At 53.7% G+C, this 13,572-nt stretch overlaps 1 protein-coding gene across 1 annotated transcript in view; it reads left to right on the top strand.

The window, feature by feature from the left end:
• The window catches only part of KSR2 (kinase suppressor of ras 2), a gene marked incomplete at both ends in the record, with an annotated part of 81,129 nt that extends 68,890 nt beyond the window's left edge, over positions 1–12,239 (top strand). Inside the window, 4 exons of the mRNA XM_082066040.1 lie at positions 3,666–3,799; positions 8,393–8,524; positions 11,188–11,317; positions 12,102–12,239. Of these exons, the coding sequence (XP_081922166.1) occupies positions 3,666–3,799; positions 8,393–8,524; positions 11,188–11,317; positions 12,102–12,239 (534 nt within the window). The remainder of the gene's footprint in view (positions 1–3,665; positions 3,800–8,392; positions 8,525–11,187; positions 11,318–12,101) is intronic.
• Positions 12,240–13,572: the final 1,333 nt, after the last annotated feature.

Below are 13,572 nucleotides of genomic sequence, written 5' to 3'. Positions count from 1 at the left end.
CCTGGCTGAGCCCCATGTTGAGGTGACGGGAAAAGCCACAGGAGATGAACCCTGAGTCTTTGTTGTGCTGTCCTGAGGCACCCAGCAGGTCTACCTGCCCCAGGGGTGCTGCTGGGCCCGTTGGGTGATGCTGTCAGGGCTACAGGATGCCTCAAAAGCCAGGTGGTGGCACCTTCTTGCAAACTCTGGCTTGTAAGTTGGGGTGTCTGAGGCAGCCAAGGGCCTCTCTGCTTCATTTCTATTTGTAATTTGTATTTTCCGCTTTTTAAAGATGGATTTTCCCCCTGAGCAAACAACTCCGGCATCACATAGGCTTACCTCACATTTTTTTCCCCTGAGGTCTGCCACTCTTGCACTTGGGGTTCTCACCTCCAGATGTTCCCAGCAGGAGGTGATGTCTCGGTTCAGCCCCTCGCTCTGTGTGGGCTGTATCGCTCCGTGTGGGTTGGGGTTTTGAGGATGAGGCGAATGACATTGCTGTCTTCTGCAGCTGCATGTGCATTGGGAAAAGGCTGGAAACCTCAAACTCTTTGTGGTGTTGCGAGGCATCCTTAGCGCTGGGGAAACATCACTGGATCTGTGAGATGAAAGCATCACCATGAAGAACCTCACCCGTGAGATCTGCTGGAGCGAATCAGCATGAATGCCCGTAGAGCTGGTTGTTACCCCGGGGGTTGGGTGATCCTGTTGCAACCCACTGCAGGGCAGAAGGACTTTGGGTCCAACCTGGGTCCCCATAGGAATGAGCAGAGGTCCCAAGGCAAAGCTGTGCTGCATGGGTGCTCAGCACAGGCTCTCCCTGCTCACCGGAGGGATTTTAAGACAACAGCTCCTGCTTGCAGGATAGATCCATCACGCTCCTGTCTCAGGCCCCCCAAACACATGGCTCGTTGCTGGTGTGCACCAGGAGGAGCAGCTTCTCTGCCTAGGGCAGACACGAGGAAGAAATTGTTGCCCTGAGGGTGGTGAGAGCCTGGCCCAGGTTGGCCAGAGAGGTGGTGGCTGAACCATCCCTGGAGACATCCCAGGCCAGGCTGGACGGGGCTCTGAGCAACCTGAGCTGGTGCAGATGTCCCTGTCATGGCAGGGGGGGCACTGGGGGAGCTGGGAAGGGCCCTCAAACCCAAACTATTCTATGATTATTTGCCTTCTCACATTTCCATGTCAACCATCAGCAGATGTTATGGATGTTTTGATGGACTTGGAGGTGGCTGGCATGGAGAAATGAAGGAAAACCTTGACATCTTGGTTTGGTTTGGGTTGGGGCAGCATCACCCAGAGGAGCCGGAGGCAGGACCAGGTGGAGGCTTTGGCTCCCCTACCTGGTCATGGCAGTTATTTGCCTTTATCCTTTGCGTCCCTGTTTGTGATAGGAGAAGCCATTGAGTTTATGGGATTAGCGGGTGCGAGGGCTCTCGTTTTGCCGCGATCCTCTGGAGGCGAAAGTTAATTTATTTAAGAAGCGAAGCCGGCAGAGGGAGCTGGCTTTTCACACACACTGGGCAGCCCAGCAAATTAAGGCATTACTGGGCCGAGAGTGTTTTCTCACAGATCATCCCGCAGGCAAAGGCGACGGGGCTGGAATTTGCAGTGGGATCTGTGCGGTACCCTGTGGAGTGAGGCGAGGGATTTGGCTTTGCCCAGAGCTCCTTGAGAAACACCTTCAGCGAAGGCTTGGCTGCCTCTGATCGCATGGGATATGCATTCCCATCCATTGCATAGGTGCAAAGTCCCTGATGCCACCTCCTGTCACCCTGGGGTGCTGGGAGGGGCTGTGGAACATCCCCATGGTGCCGGGTCCTGCCCCATGGGTGCACCTTGCAGGAGGAACAGGCTCATGGCATCAAAATGTCGTTCCTGGCACAACCCCGGTGCTTTGTGAAGGCGACAGTGACATTTCAAAGCAGATTTTTAAACCTCATCATTATTTCATGTACTGGGACGTGGAGCCCCATAATTAATCCCGGTGCCTGGAATGGTCCCGGCATCCAGCTGTGGCATCTTAAGACCCCCAAATCCTTTTCTTTCTCCAGCATCCTTTAGCAGAGGCCCTTTGGGATGTGGCCCCTGTGATGTGCTGGGAGGGGGTGTTTGCTGTCCCCAGCAGCATGCTGTCCCTGGCTGTCCCCAGCCTGTCCTGCTGCCCCTGGAGCGGAGCCCTGCAGGTCTGTGCTGCTGTTGAGTCCTCGGTACCTTCAGGGTTTCTCTCTTATCCTTGCGTTTGAGGATCTCAGGGATTTTCAGGTTGCATTCCCAATTTTTCCAGATAGTTTCTAAATGTGGATCATGCCTCCCAGCTCCACGTCAGCTCCAAACTTAAAGCTATCTTCTTGTTCCACTGCATGCGTAGTTAATGATGATAAAAGTGAAAAGATCACACCTAGGATGGATCCCCATGGAAAGCCAGTTAATAAATCCTCCCATGTGATAGAGTCACAGAACAGTTTGGGGTGAAGGGCCCTCCCCAGTGCCCCCCCTGCCATGACAGGGACATCTGCACCAGCTCAGGTTGCTCAGAGCCCCGTCCAGCCTGGCCTGGGATGTCTCCAGGGATGGTTCAGCCACCACCTCTCTGGCCAACCTGGGCCAGGCTCTCACCACCCTCAGGGCCAACAATTTCTTCCTCATGTCCGGCCTGAATCTCCCTCCTTTAGTTTAAAACCATCACCCCTTGTCCTATTGCAACAGGCCCTGTCCCCATCTTTCTTATCAGCGCCTTTCAAGTTGTCAATCACTTGTCGGTGATGGACAACTGATATTTGCTCTAAAGCAACAGTTTGCTGGCCTGTTTGGCATTTATTCTTTGGTAGCTCCCTCTACACCAAGTTCTCCTAGTCTGCTTATTAGAATGAAAATCGAGGCAGCATCAGAAGCCCTACTGATCTCAGGATAAATGGCTTTTATCACCTTCCTCATTCCCAGAGCCGATTATCCCATTGGGCTGCACATCCATCACACGGAGCTGTCGGCAATCCGCTTGATTTGCCAATGCTAAACAAGCCCAGTGCAGGGGAATTTGGATTTCCCACCCATGGTGCTTTTTTTTTTTTTTTCCTCATTAACAATGATTTTAATTAACCACCAAGTAGTTTTTCCTAGGGGATAAGAATGAAGGCAGGACTCCTGCGCGGTGCTTGTTTCCCGGCTAATGGTACCAGCACACACGTGGGCAGCACTAATGGCTCAGTCAGGGTATGGGGATGGAGAGCTTTGACTTATTACCCCTCTGCTCCCAGCCGCCAAAGAGAACCAAGGTGAAAACATCATCATCATCAGTTTCTCAGCGGAGGATTTCAGGAAAGCGACTGGCAGTTTGATTTGCTGCTAATTTTTCTTGCATAACCTACTAATCAGGAAGATGAGCAGGTGCCGTCACAGCCACACTGTGATCCCATCGTGCTCTGTGAGCATCACCTGACACCCGCCCCAAACCAGGGGCCTCCCCGGACACTTGCCCTGTCTGCAGGGACGTTTGGGGACGTGCTGCCTTTGCCTGTGGCCCAGACATAGTTCGGGATTGTGGATGTGCCGCCGCGGCACAGGGATGCTGGCAGCCGGGGTCTCCCCATCCCAGCAATCATGGGGCTGCCCTCGTGTTGGGATTATCTCATGTATTTGTGCTGCTTTTTGAATTTTGGGTTATTTTTTTCTGTTTTCCATCCTAGGGAATGGGTTACCTGCACGCCAAGGGGATTCTTCACAAGGATCTCAAGTCAAAAAATGTTTTCTATGACAATGGGAAGGTGGTGATCACGGACTTCGGCCTCTTCAGCATCTCGGGAGTTCTCCAAGCGGGCAGGTAGGACATGGTGTTCTGGAAATACTGACATTCCTCCACATACCCTAGAGCTCCCTGTTGAGCTGAGAACACAGGGAGGGAGCCCAAAAACCTCCCCTGCAAGTGCTGAGGGGAGACCTTCTGATCTCTGAACTGCCTGAAAGGAGCTTGGAGCCGGGGGGGTCGGGCTCTGCTCCCCAGGAACAAGCGCCAGGAGCAGAGGAAACGGCCTCAAGTTGCGCCAGGGGAGGTTGAGGTTGGATGTGGGGAACAATTTCTTCCCCAAAGGGCTGTGGGGCATTGGAACAGGCTGCCCAGGGCAGTGCTGGAGTCACCATCCCTGGAGGGTTGGACAGATGGACATGAGGTTCTCAAGACATGGGGCAGTGCCAGGGCTGGGTTATGGTTGGACTCAATGATCTTGAGGTTCTTTTCCAACCAAAATGATTCTCTGATTCTATGATCAGGAAGGCAGAGTTGCTTTTGATGGGTAGGAAGGAGCATGATGTTTTGTGCAGGTCTCCAGCTGTTTGGTTTGGAGAGACAGGACCTGGCCCCGGGCAGGGTCTCTTGAACCCAACCTCTTCCCATCGGATACATAATTTCCATGGCCAAAACAGCCAGGACACGCTTCTTGGGCTCCGTTTCACTGGGGCTGGCAAAGCCGGCTCATTCCTTGGCCTTTTCCCAACACCATCATAAATCCCCCGCATCTGCTTCATCTCCTGCCTCTGGGCTGATGAAGCGACAGGCCAGGTCGAGCGGTGCCGTCCCCGTGGTTGTCCCTCAGCTGCTCTGGTGACCTTTTGGGTGCTGCAGACATCTGGCCGTGGTGTCCATGCCAAGCCAGGGCATGGAGCGAGACACAGAGAAAATGAGAGCCAAGCTCGGAACATTTACAACACTGTGACATTTTGGGTCTCTTTGGATTTGGAATTAAGTCCATTTGGTAAATGTTCCTTATTAAATGTTTGGTTGCGGTGTATTTTTTTCCCAGTGCTTTGTGAGGTTTTCAAGCTCCAGCCACGGCAGGGCAAAGACTTTCAGCAGCCGTGGAAAGGAAGAGAAGCAAAGCTGGGGGGAGGGAAAGGAAACAGAAGAGGGGAAAAAGAACAAAGGTCATATTTTTATTATTTGTTAAAACAAATAAAAAGAGCGTTGCTGACTTTTCCCGGTGGGAGAGTGCCTTTTCGCTAAACTCTTTGTGTCAAAAGGAGGTTGGGCCAAGCGCGGTGTTATCGGCACCGGCAGCTCGAGCAGGTTTCCTCTGGTAGTGTGGTACCCGCCTCCCGCTCCTTTTGGTCTCCATCACCCCATGCGATGCAGCTTGTTGCTGGAGAGCTTGTCATGGCCGATCATCGCTTTACGGCAAAGATGCTCAAGAGATAAAATGCTCTTTGGAAACTATATATATATTTTTAATAATTTCTGTGTGATGAGGTTAAAGGATTAGAGGAAAAGGCAACGAGCGCCTCTGTCCATCCTGGCGAGCCGGGCAGCCAGCCTCTCCGTTCCGCTTGAATAAATATCATCTGGTTTTAGCACAAAGTTAGGGAAAAGCTCAGGAAGCCCAAGAAACAGCAGCAGAGACGTGGGGTTTGGCTCTGGTTTAGCAGCTGGGCAGGGGGGTTGGGACTTGGGTCCTGCCAGGATGAGGTTGCAACTCATTCCATTGAAAGGGTTTGGGCAAAAATGGCTCAGTTTTGCCGGGGACCTTTGCTGGGAACTTTACAGATGCTCTGGTGATAAAATGAGAGGTGGTGCTGGGGAAATGGGGTATGCGATGGGGGAGATCAATGTGTGGCCATCAATATCCTGGTGTCACCTGGGGGTTAAAGTCCAGAAGGTTGCTCAGGAGAGGAAGGATGGTCAGATTTGCAAGGCTGGGCAGAAATGAGGAGTGTTTTGCTAGAAAAATTAAGAAAATAAGGCAATTCCTGTCCTGAGGTGTGGCTGCCATGGACTGCTGGTGGCACACGTGTCTTCTGCTGGTGGAGAGCTGAGAGAAGGTTTTGGGGATCCACAGTCATTGGTCACCATGAATTTTGAAGCAGCGTCTACAAGTCTTATTTCCCTTCTTAGGGTGTTGTGTTGTTGTTTTTTGGTTGGTCTTGTTTGGTGTTTTTTAGCTGTTCATGTTTTTCTCAGATGGAGAAGAATGATAAAGCCCAGGTTTGGGTCCTTGGAGGCTTGTGTGGCTGCAGGACAAGCATGTATGGAGAAGGGAGCAAATTTTTACACGTCAAGTTAAGGATGGTGATGTCGCTTCAGGTGTGAACAAGAACTACAAACTGGCCTGTTTTCACTGGCTTAAAAATCCTCCTTGTCCTCCTAGAGCAGGGTCACCTTCAGTTTGTGGAAGCACCTGGCACAAGTTCGCAGTGTCCGTCCATGCCGTGCCGTGCTTGTCCTGCTGAAAAATGAGATGGCTGTCGCAACTAAAATACCTTCTGCAGAGACTTCATAATCCGGCATCTTATTTTGATGAAATCAGATTTATTTCTTCCTTATTTAAACATCATTTGGCTCGGTAGGGCTGCTTTGTAATTAGGAGGAGCATGGGGTGGGTCTTGAGTAGTCTGAGGAGCATTTCTGCTCTTGCTTTTTCCTTGGGGCGGCTCGTCCTTGGGTGGGTTTGCCAGACGCTTGGCTGGTTGTGCTGCTTTCTGCTGGTGGAAGCAGCCGGGTCAGTTATGAAGCCAGGCAAACTTTTGTCACAAAACCTCAAATTGCTGCAATTGAGCCGCGTTTGGGATTGCGCTAAAGCTCGGCCTTTGTTGCTGGAAGCTCGTAAACCCGCAGCTGTGTGTTCGGGTGTACGTGAGCTTTGCTGCGGGACAGGACGGGGCTCAGAGGGGAACTGCGGAGCCAAATCCCCTCCCTGGAGCATCCCTGGATGCCACTGCTGGGATATCTCAGCACTTGAGTGAGCAACAATAAAAGCCGCAGGTGGAACCCTGGCCGTGCTGCGGGTGGTGGAGCAGATCTGAGCGCTGCCCACCGCGTCCCGCTCCCCGCTGCCCGCCCGAGGGTGGACACCGCAGACACACAGCGAGCTCCTCCGCGTCTCTCTAATTGCCCCGATGCTTAATGCCGGCTTGTAATTAAGAGCCGTGCAGGGCTGGAGGAGGTGGCGGGAGCCAGCTGGGAAACTGAAAGTCTCCCCCCTGTGCCAAAGTGCTCTCGGCCCCGGCTCCTGGTGACTGCAGGGTCCGTGTCTGGCCGGAGCTGCTGATTGCGGCGGTGGCTCCGGCGCAGCAGGGTGACAAGGAGCCATCGAGTCCCCGGAGGGGGTTATGGAGGCTCAATCAGTTAATTCCCTGGACAGGCAGTGTCCTTCCCTAGGGAGGGGGTTCCTCCTCTGGGGATGATGCTGGGGGTCAGGTGTGGTTTTATGGCTGGGATGAGCCAGACTGCATCATCTTGGGATTGTACCTGTTGTGTGCACGCAGCCACAATCCATCCAGCTGTTTGTGGTGGGAGCTTGTCATCCTTCCTCAGGGGTGGATGGAGATACCAGTGCCTGGATGGTATTCCCTGGGCTCTGGGATTTTGGCCCCAGGATGAAGTTCAGGGGACAGGTGACCTCCCAGCCATCCCTTCCCCATATGTGTCACCACCTTTGGGAGGTCATCAAAGCATAAACAGGGAGAAATCCCTTGGTACAAGTCAGTGGGCTCATCCTTCTCTAATCCGACATGACATGGGACAGTTTATGTTACCTCCTGCAAAACTATGCTGCTGAATTTGCGCTCAGACACATGATCAAGCTGCTTAATGTGTTACCACCATTGGTGGTCCCTGCCTGGGGACCCTTTTTATGCCAGTGGTGCATCCCGGGTGCCTGCTGGAGGGTGGGAAGGATGAAGCAGCAACTGCTATCATCCTCAGCTCTTGGCCAAAGGAGCCTCATGTGTTTGTACCAAGCAGAGGGACCTTGAGGATGAAAAAGCTATGGCTGAGGTTAGCTGAGGGGCTGGTGAGTGCCATTAAAGATGAAGTGAAATATTTGGGTGGCAGCCTGAGATTTAATAGCAACATCACAGCGAGATTGGCCACGACATATCGTGGGGTGGGTGATTGTGACAAAGCCAGGCTGCTCCTGTTGGTGATGGGATGGGAGGCTTGGACACCAAGGTGGGCTGGAGAGGCTGTTTGGGGTGAAACACCTGAAAACACTGATTTCCAGGTGATTATTATAGGGTGGGTTTGGTCAGAAGAGACCCTTAGAGATTCCCAGCCCTGCCTCCTGCTCACACCAGTTCAGGTGCCAGCGCTGGTGGGATTTACCCCTTGCTTTGAAGGTGTTTTGGTGTGACGGTCACAGTGAGGGCCGCAGCAGACCCTGGGTCCCCATCACCAGCCTGGCAGAGCCAAAGCTCCCCCTCACCACCGTCCTGTGACCAAACTGTGCCCTGTCGCCTGGCAGGGACAGGAACAAAGCCACCCTGCTGGCATTGCTCAGAGCAGGGTTAAAACTCAGATTTGCTAGGATGCTGTAGGGAAAACCAGGCTTATATGTCCTGCGGAGATGGTGGAGGGCGGTGAGGCTGCTTGCATGGTGGTGATGTCCCCTGCTGTGTCACCCAAGGCTTTGGCTCCATGTTTTGGCAGGCGAGAGAACAAGCTGCGGATCCAGAACGGCTGGTTGTGCCACCTCGCCCCCGAGATCATCCGCCAGCTCTCGCCAGACACCGAGGAGGACAAGCTGCCCTTCTCCAAGCACTCGGATGTCTTTGCCCTGGGGTGAGTCCCTGTGGCGGGGCAGGCGGGTGGGTGGCAGAGAACCAGCATGGTTGTGTCATGTGTGAGCTGCTCTGAGCAGCCGGCAGGGGACAGGGACACTGTTCGCTTGCTGCAATGCCAAGGGGATGCTGACCATGGGAATCCCCATCACTGGGTTCAGAGCACTTTCCTGTTTTGAGAAATCTTGAGTTAAATTCCCCTCAATCACTAAATCCTCCTGTTGTAGCTAGAAGGGAATGGAGCTGCTGAGGGGCTGGAGCACAAGTGTGATGGGAGCGGCTGAGGGACCTGGGGGTTCAGCTGGAGAACAGGAGCTGAGGGGAGACCTTCTGATCTCTGAACTGCCTGAAAGGAGCTTGGAGCCAGGGGGGTCGGGCTCTGCTCCCCAGGAACAAGCACCAGGAGCAGAGGAAACGGCCTCAAGTTGCGCCAGGGGAGGTTGAGGTTGGATGTGGGGAACAATTTCTTCCCCAAAGGGCTGTGGGGCATTGGAACAGGCTGCCCAGGGCAGTGCTGGAGTCACCATCCCTGGAGGGTTGGACAGACGGACATGAGGTTCTCAGGGACATGGGGCAGTGCCAGGGGTGGGTAACAGTTGGACTCAATGATCTTGAGCATCTTTTCCAACCAAAATGATTCTATGATTCTGTGATTCTATGGACCAGGGTGTCTCCAGGCAGCAGGATCCAGAGCATCCTGGGGATGCAACCTGACAGAATCTCTCCCCTGCATCCTCCTGGGGTGGGTACCAATGCAAAGATGCTCTGGATGCAGAGGGTTTTGGACACAGATCTGGAAGCCCCCAGACACCCTGATTCTCCCCTGCAGCTGGTTGCAGGGGTCTGGCAGTGGTGGGAAAAGATGCCAAAAGACCGAGAAGAGGAGAATTGATGAGTCTCTTTCAGTGATCCGGCTCATCACTCCTGCCGGTTATCTGAACACAAACAGGAGCCCAGTCGCCCTGATCAGACCTTTCTGGAGGCAGATGTAGGAGGGCTGGGGGTTTTACCCAGCAGATTAATTTTCTCATGGACACCTTAAAGGCTGCAGGGATTAGTGCACGTGGGGCTGTTATCGGAGGCGATATTTCCATCAAAACCGCAGTAATTAAAGCTGAAATGGTCTCGCTTTTTTCCCCCCCTTCCCTGAGGTATAACTTTAGCACAAAAATAGAGAAGTAATTAAGGGATTGTATTGAACAAAGTGAGAGTCAGTTACTTAGACTCAGTTTTTCCTTTTTTTCAAGTGTAAGCTCTGCCCTTACGTAAAGCATGAGTTTCCTTAAAAGATTAAAAGATTTTCCCACATTTTTTCCCCTTTCTTGTTTCTGCTGCCCTCGGCTGAGCCCGGGAGGCTCAGGGATGATCCGGAGGGTTATTGCCATCACTGTTTCCCCTTAGGGATTTGAGGATCAGCGACAGCAAGAGGAAAAGATCTTTTAAAGACTCTAGAAGACGGCAGAAATGTTAAATTAAAGTGTGTGTGAGGGCGGTGGAGTGTAGGGGGCTGAGGCTGGTGATGTGTGCTTGCCGAAGCCTGAGAGATCACAGCAATAATTAGTATTATATTAAACGTGTGGTCTTCTCATACAAAAGGAGATGGAGCAGCAAACCCCTCTCTATAGCACCATCCATACCCCAGGAAACGCAGCCCAGAGATTTTGGATGCGCCTCAAAGTGGGAGGGGGAAAAATCAAGTCCCAAACCTCCAACTAGAAACTTGAATTGAGCTGCATTGGGGGCACTGAGGCACCTTCGAAATCCCCACTGCTGCTGGAGCATCTTGTCCTGTTTCCCCAGGACCTGCCCCTCTCCAGCCCCCGATTCCTCCACACCTGCAGCACCAACAGGCATCTCACATTATTCACATTTTTTCAGATTTACAGCCGAAATGTGCATATTTTTCCAAAACCACAAAAGCTGATTTCCAGCATCAGGAAACCCCCTATTGAAGACTGATCCTTCATTTATCAGACCCCCTCCACCAGATTTTTCCACCTTAATGCCGTTTCAAGCCCATGTCTTTCTGCTTTAACCAGCCGTGATGCCATCCCTGGAAGGGAAAAGCAGCTCCAGGGTATTTGCCTTGGAAACTGGGGCCAGCGCTGTGGGAGCCGGGGCTCATCCAGCTCCGGGTGCCAGAAAACAAGGATGCAGAACTCCCAGGCGGTAGCGGGGGTGGAGAACTGCGGGGGCGGCCAGAGATCGGCCGGAGACGCCTTCATTTTGGGATATTCCCTTGGATTTGGGTGTCCTCACGGAAAGGAGGGGCTGGCTTAGTGCTAAGAGCGGTGCAGCAGCAGATGGCCGCAGGTCCACGTGTGCCATCATCCGGTGAGGGCACCGGGGATGGTCCATGCCATGGCTTGGATGGATTGTTTGCAGAAGAAAAAGGGAAAACTCAGAGCGAAAGGGAATGCTCAGGCTTTTCCTTCCCTGACACTCGGTTGACAGCCTCAGTTTCCCCATCGGGAAAGTGGGAGAGGTGCTGTCTCCATAATGAGGGCTGAGCACCTCTGGTGTTGTATCAGGTGTGAAACATTTCATGGATGTCGGTGATTTTGGAGCAGGCAGAGGTGATGGATGTGAATGCGATGGCCAGGTGTCCCTGTTCCCACAACCTGGGGTGCCTTTCCATCCCCTGACCCCACTGTCTCCCCACAGCACCATCTGGTACGAGCTCCACGCACGGGAATGGCCCTTCAAGACGCAGCCGGCAGAGGCGATAATCTGGCAGGTGGGAAGAGGAATGAAGCCCAACCTCAGCCAGATCGGGATGGGCAAGGAGATCTCGGTAGGTTTGGGGGCAGGCGCTGGAGCCACGTGGGCATCGGTGTGCGGGGAGGGGGAATGTGCCCTGGGTGGAGGGTTCTCTGGGAAAAACGCTGTGCTGCCCATGACCTGTCCCTCTGTCCCCAGCCAGTGTGGCTCAGTCCTACTCCGAGTACCTTCCTGCTTTGGGAAATTTTGAGTTAAATTCCCCTAAATCACCAAATCTTCCTGTTGTGGATAGAAACGAACGGAGCTGGGGAAGGGGCTGGAGCACAAGTGTGATGGGAGCGGCTGAGGGACCTGGGGGTTCAGCTGGAGAACAGGAGCTGAGGGGAGACCTTCTGATCTCTGAACTGCCTGAAAGGAGCTTGAAGCCATGGGGGTCGGGCTCTGCTCCCCAGGAACAAGCACCAGGAGCAGAGGAAACGGCCTCAAGTTGCGCCAGGGAAGGTTGAGGTTGGATGTGGGAACAATTTCTTCCCCAAAGGGCTGTGGGGCATTGGAACAGGCTGCCCAGGGCAGTGCTGGAGTCACCATCCCTGGAGGGCTGGACAGACGGAGATGAGGTTCTCAGGACATGGGGCAGTGCCAGGGGTGGGTTATGGTTGGACTCGATGATCTTGAGGGGCTTTTCCAAGCAAAATGATTCTATGATTCTATGCTGCTGTGACACCAGCATCAGCCCAGCTTGCACATCCCCTCCCCACAAGGGTGTGGGGTCCTCGCAGGGTGGTCATTGGGTGCGGGAGTCATGGTGGGACAGGGACTGGCCAGGTTTGCTCATGTGCTCACCCCTGTGGCTGCAGGACATCCTCCTCTTCTGCTGGGCCTACGAGCAAGAGGAGAGACCCACCTTCACCAAGCTCATGGACATGCTGGAGAAACTGCCAAAGCGCAACCGTCGCCTTTCCCACCCCGGGCACTTCTGGAAGTCGGCAGAGTAAGTCCCTGTCCCTCTGCCCGCGCCCCCTAAGACCCCAACGTCATGGCTGGTGTCGGGGGAGCACAGGGCCAAGCTGTGGGTGCATTTGATGCCACCTGGGTGGGTGGGAAGGGTGGTAACAGCGTGCTGTACCCATGCCACTTTGTCACTGCAATGCTGGCTGTCCTTGTTGGGGTGAAAAAGCCAGTGACAGTGGCAGGAGAGGATGAGGAGGAGTGTGGCGATGTGCTCCACCAGCGCCGGGAGGAAGAAGCAGGGTAGATCCAGGGGCAGGCTAGGCCCTTGGGGACATCTCCTTTGGGGACATTGGCCAGGGCTCCAGTGCCTGCCTGTGTACAACACTCACAGCGGTTTTCCCTCCTGGAAACGTGGCTTTTCCTTCTTTTGCCCAGATTAGTCGCTGGTGGGGATGCCTTGATCAGGGTCCCTCCCCAAACCTATAGCCTGTGTAGCCATCGCAACTTCCAGCGGTGGGAGAAGAAAACATGGTCTCTTCTACCCTGGAAAGAGCTCGTGGCCAAGTCCTTCTCCGTTTCATTGCATTGGCTTAGTCACATCCCCCTGGCGCAGCGAACGCAGTGTAAATGGGTCCCCGGTCAGGACTTTGGGATCTGGCCTGGTGGTAACAGCAGGCAAAATACTGGAAAATCACTTAGAAACTCATTTTCTTCTCTTGAATTCATCACAGTGTGACAAACAGGACCAAAAGCCTAACCCACACAGAGGCTGCATTCGGGGGGGATTTTTCCTTCTCCTGGAGTGCATCCCCAGAGTGTGGAGGCTGGAAATGGGGATGGAGGGAGGGAAGAAAACAGAGAGAAGTGGGGATGCTTCAGGCTGCTTCAAGCATCCCTTTTGGACCCGGAAGATGCCGATTTTTCCTCCTGTATCTGATAACCAAACTTCCTCAATTCCTCATTTGTGCAGCCTCAAGGTTATAGGCACAATGAAAGCTGCTGGAGTGTCCCCTCCCACCCTGGTGTGCTTGGGGCTCTGGGGAGCAGCACGAAGTCAGGGTCAGATGGTCCCCAAATCACCCGGAACATCAGCCATTAATCAGGAGGGAAGTTAATTACCAATCCGTGCTCCGAGCAGGCACTGGGGTGGCTCCAGCAGCCAGGCAAGGAACCTGCAGGTTGATGAACCCCGAAGCAGTGGCTGTGTAATTGCTCGGCTGGGCTGGGGAAGGTTTTTGCAATCACCGAGCCACGCTCTGCCTGCCACCAGCTTGGGCTGCCCCACGGCTTCCCTGTAATTACCAGCCCCTTCCTTGCTGAGCGTGAGAGGAGGGAGAATGCTCCAGCTCGGCACTCGCTTCCCATCCCAGCTGCCTC

The sequence above is a fragment of the Streptopelia decaocto genome (genome assembly GCF_964273445.1).
Source record: "Streptopelia decaocto genome assembly, chromosome: 15".
Classification (NCBI taxonomy): Eukaryota; Metazoa; Chordata; class Aves; order Columbiformes; family Columbidae; genus Streptopelia; species Streptopelia decaocto.
This window is presented reverse-complemented; position numbering and strand designations above follow the sequence as displayed.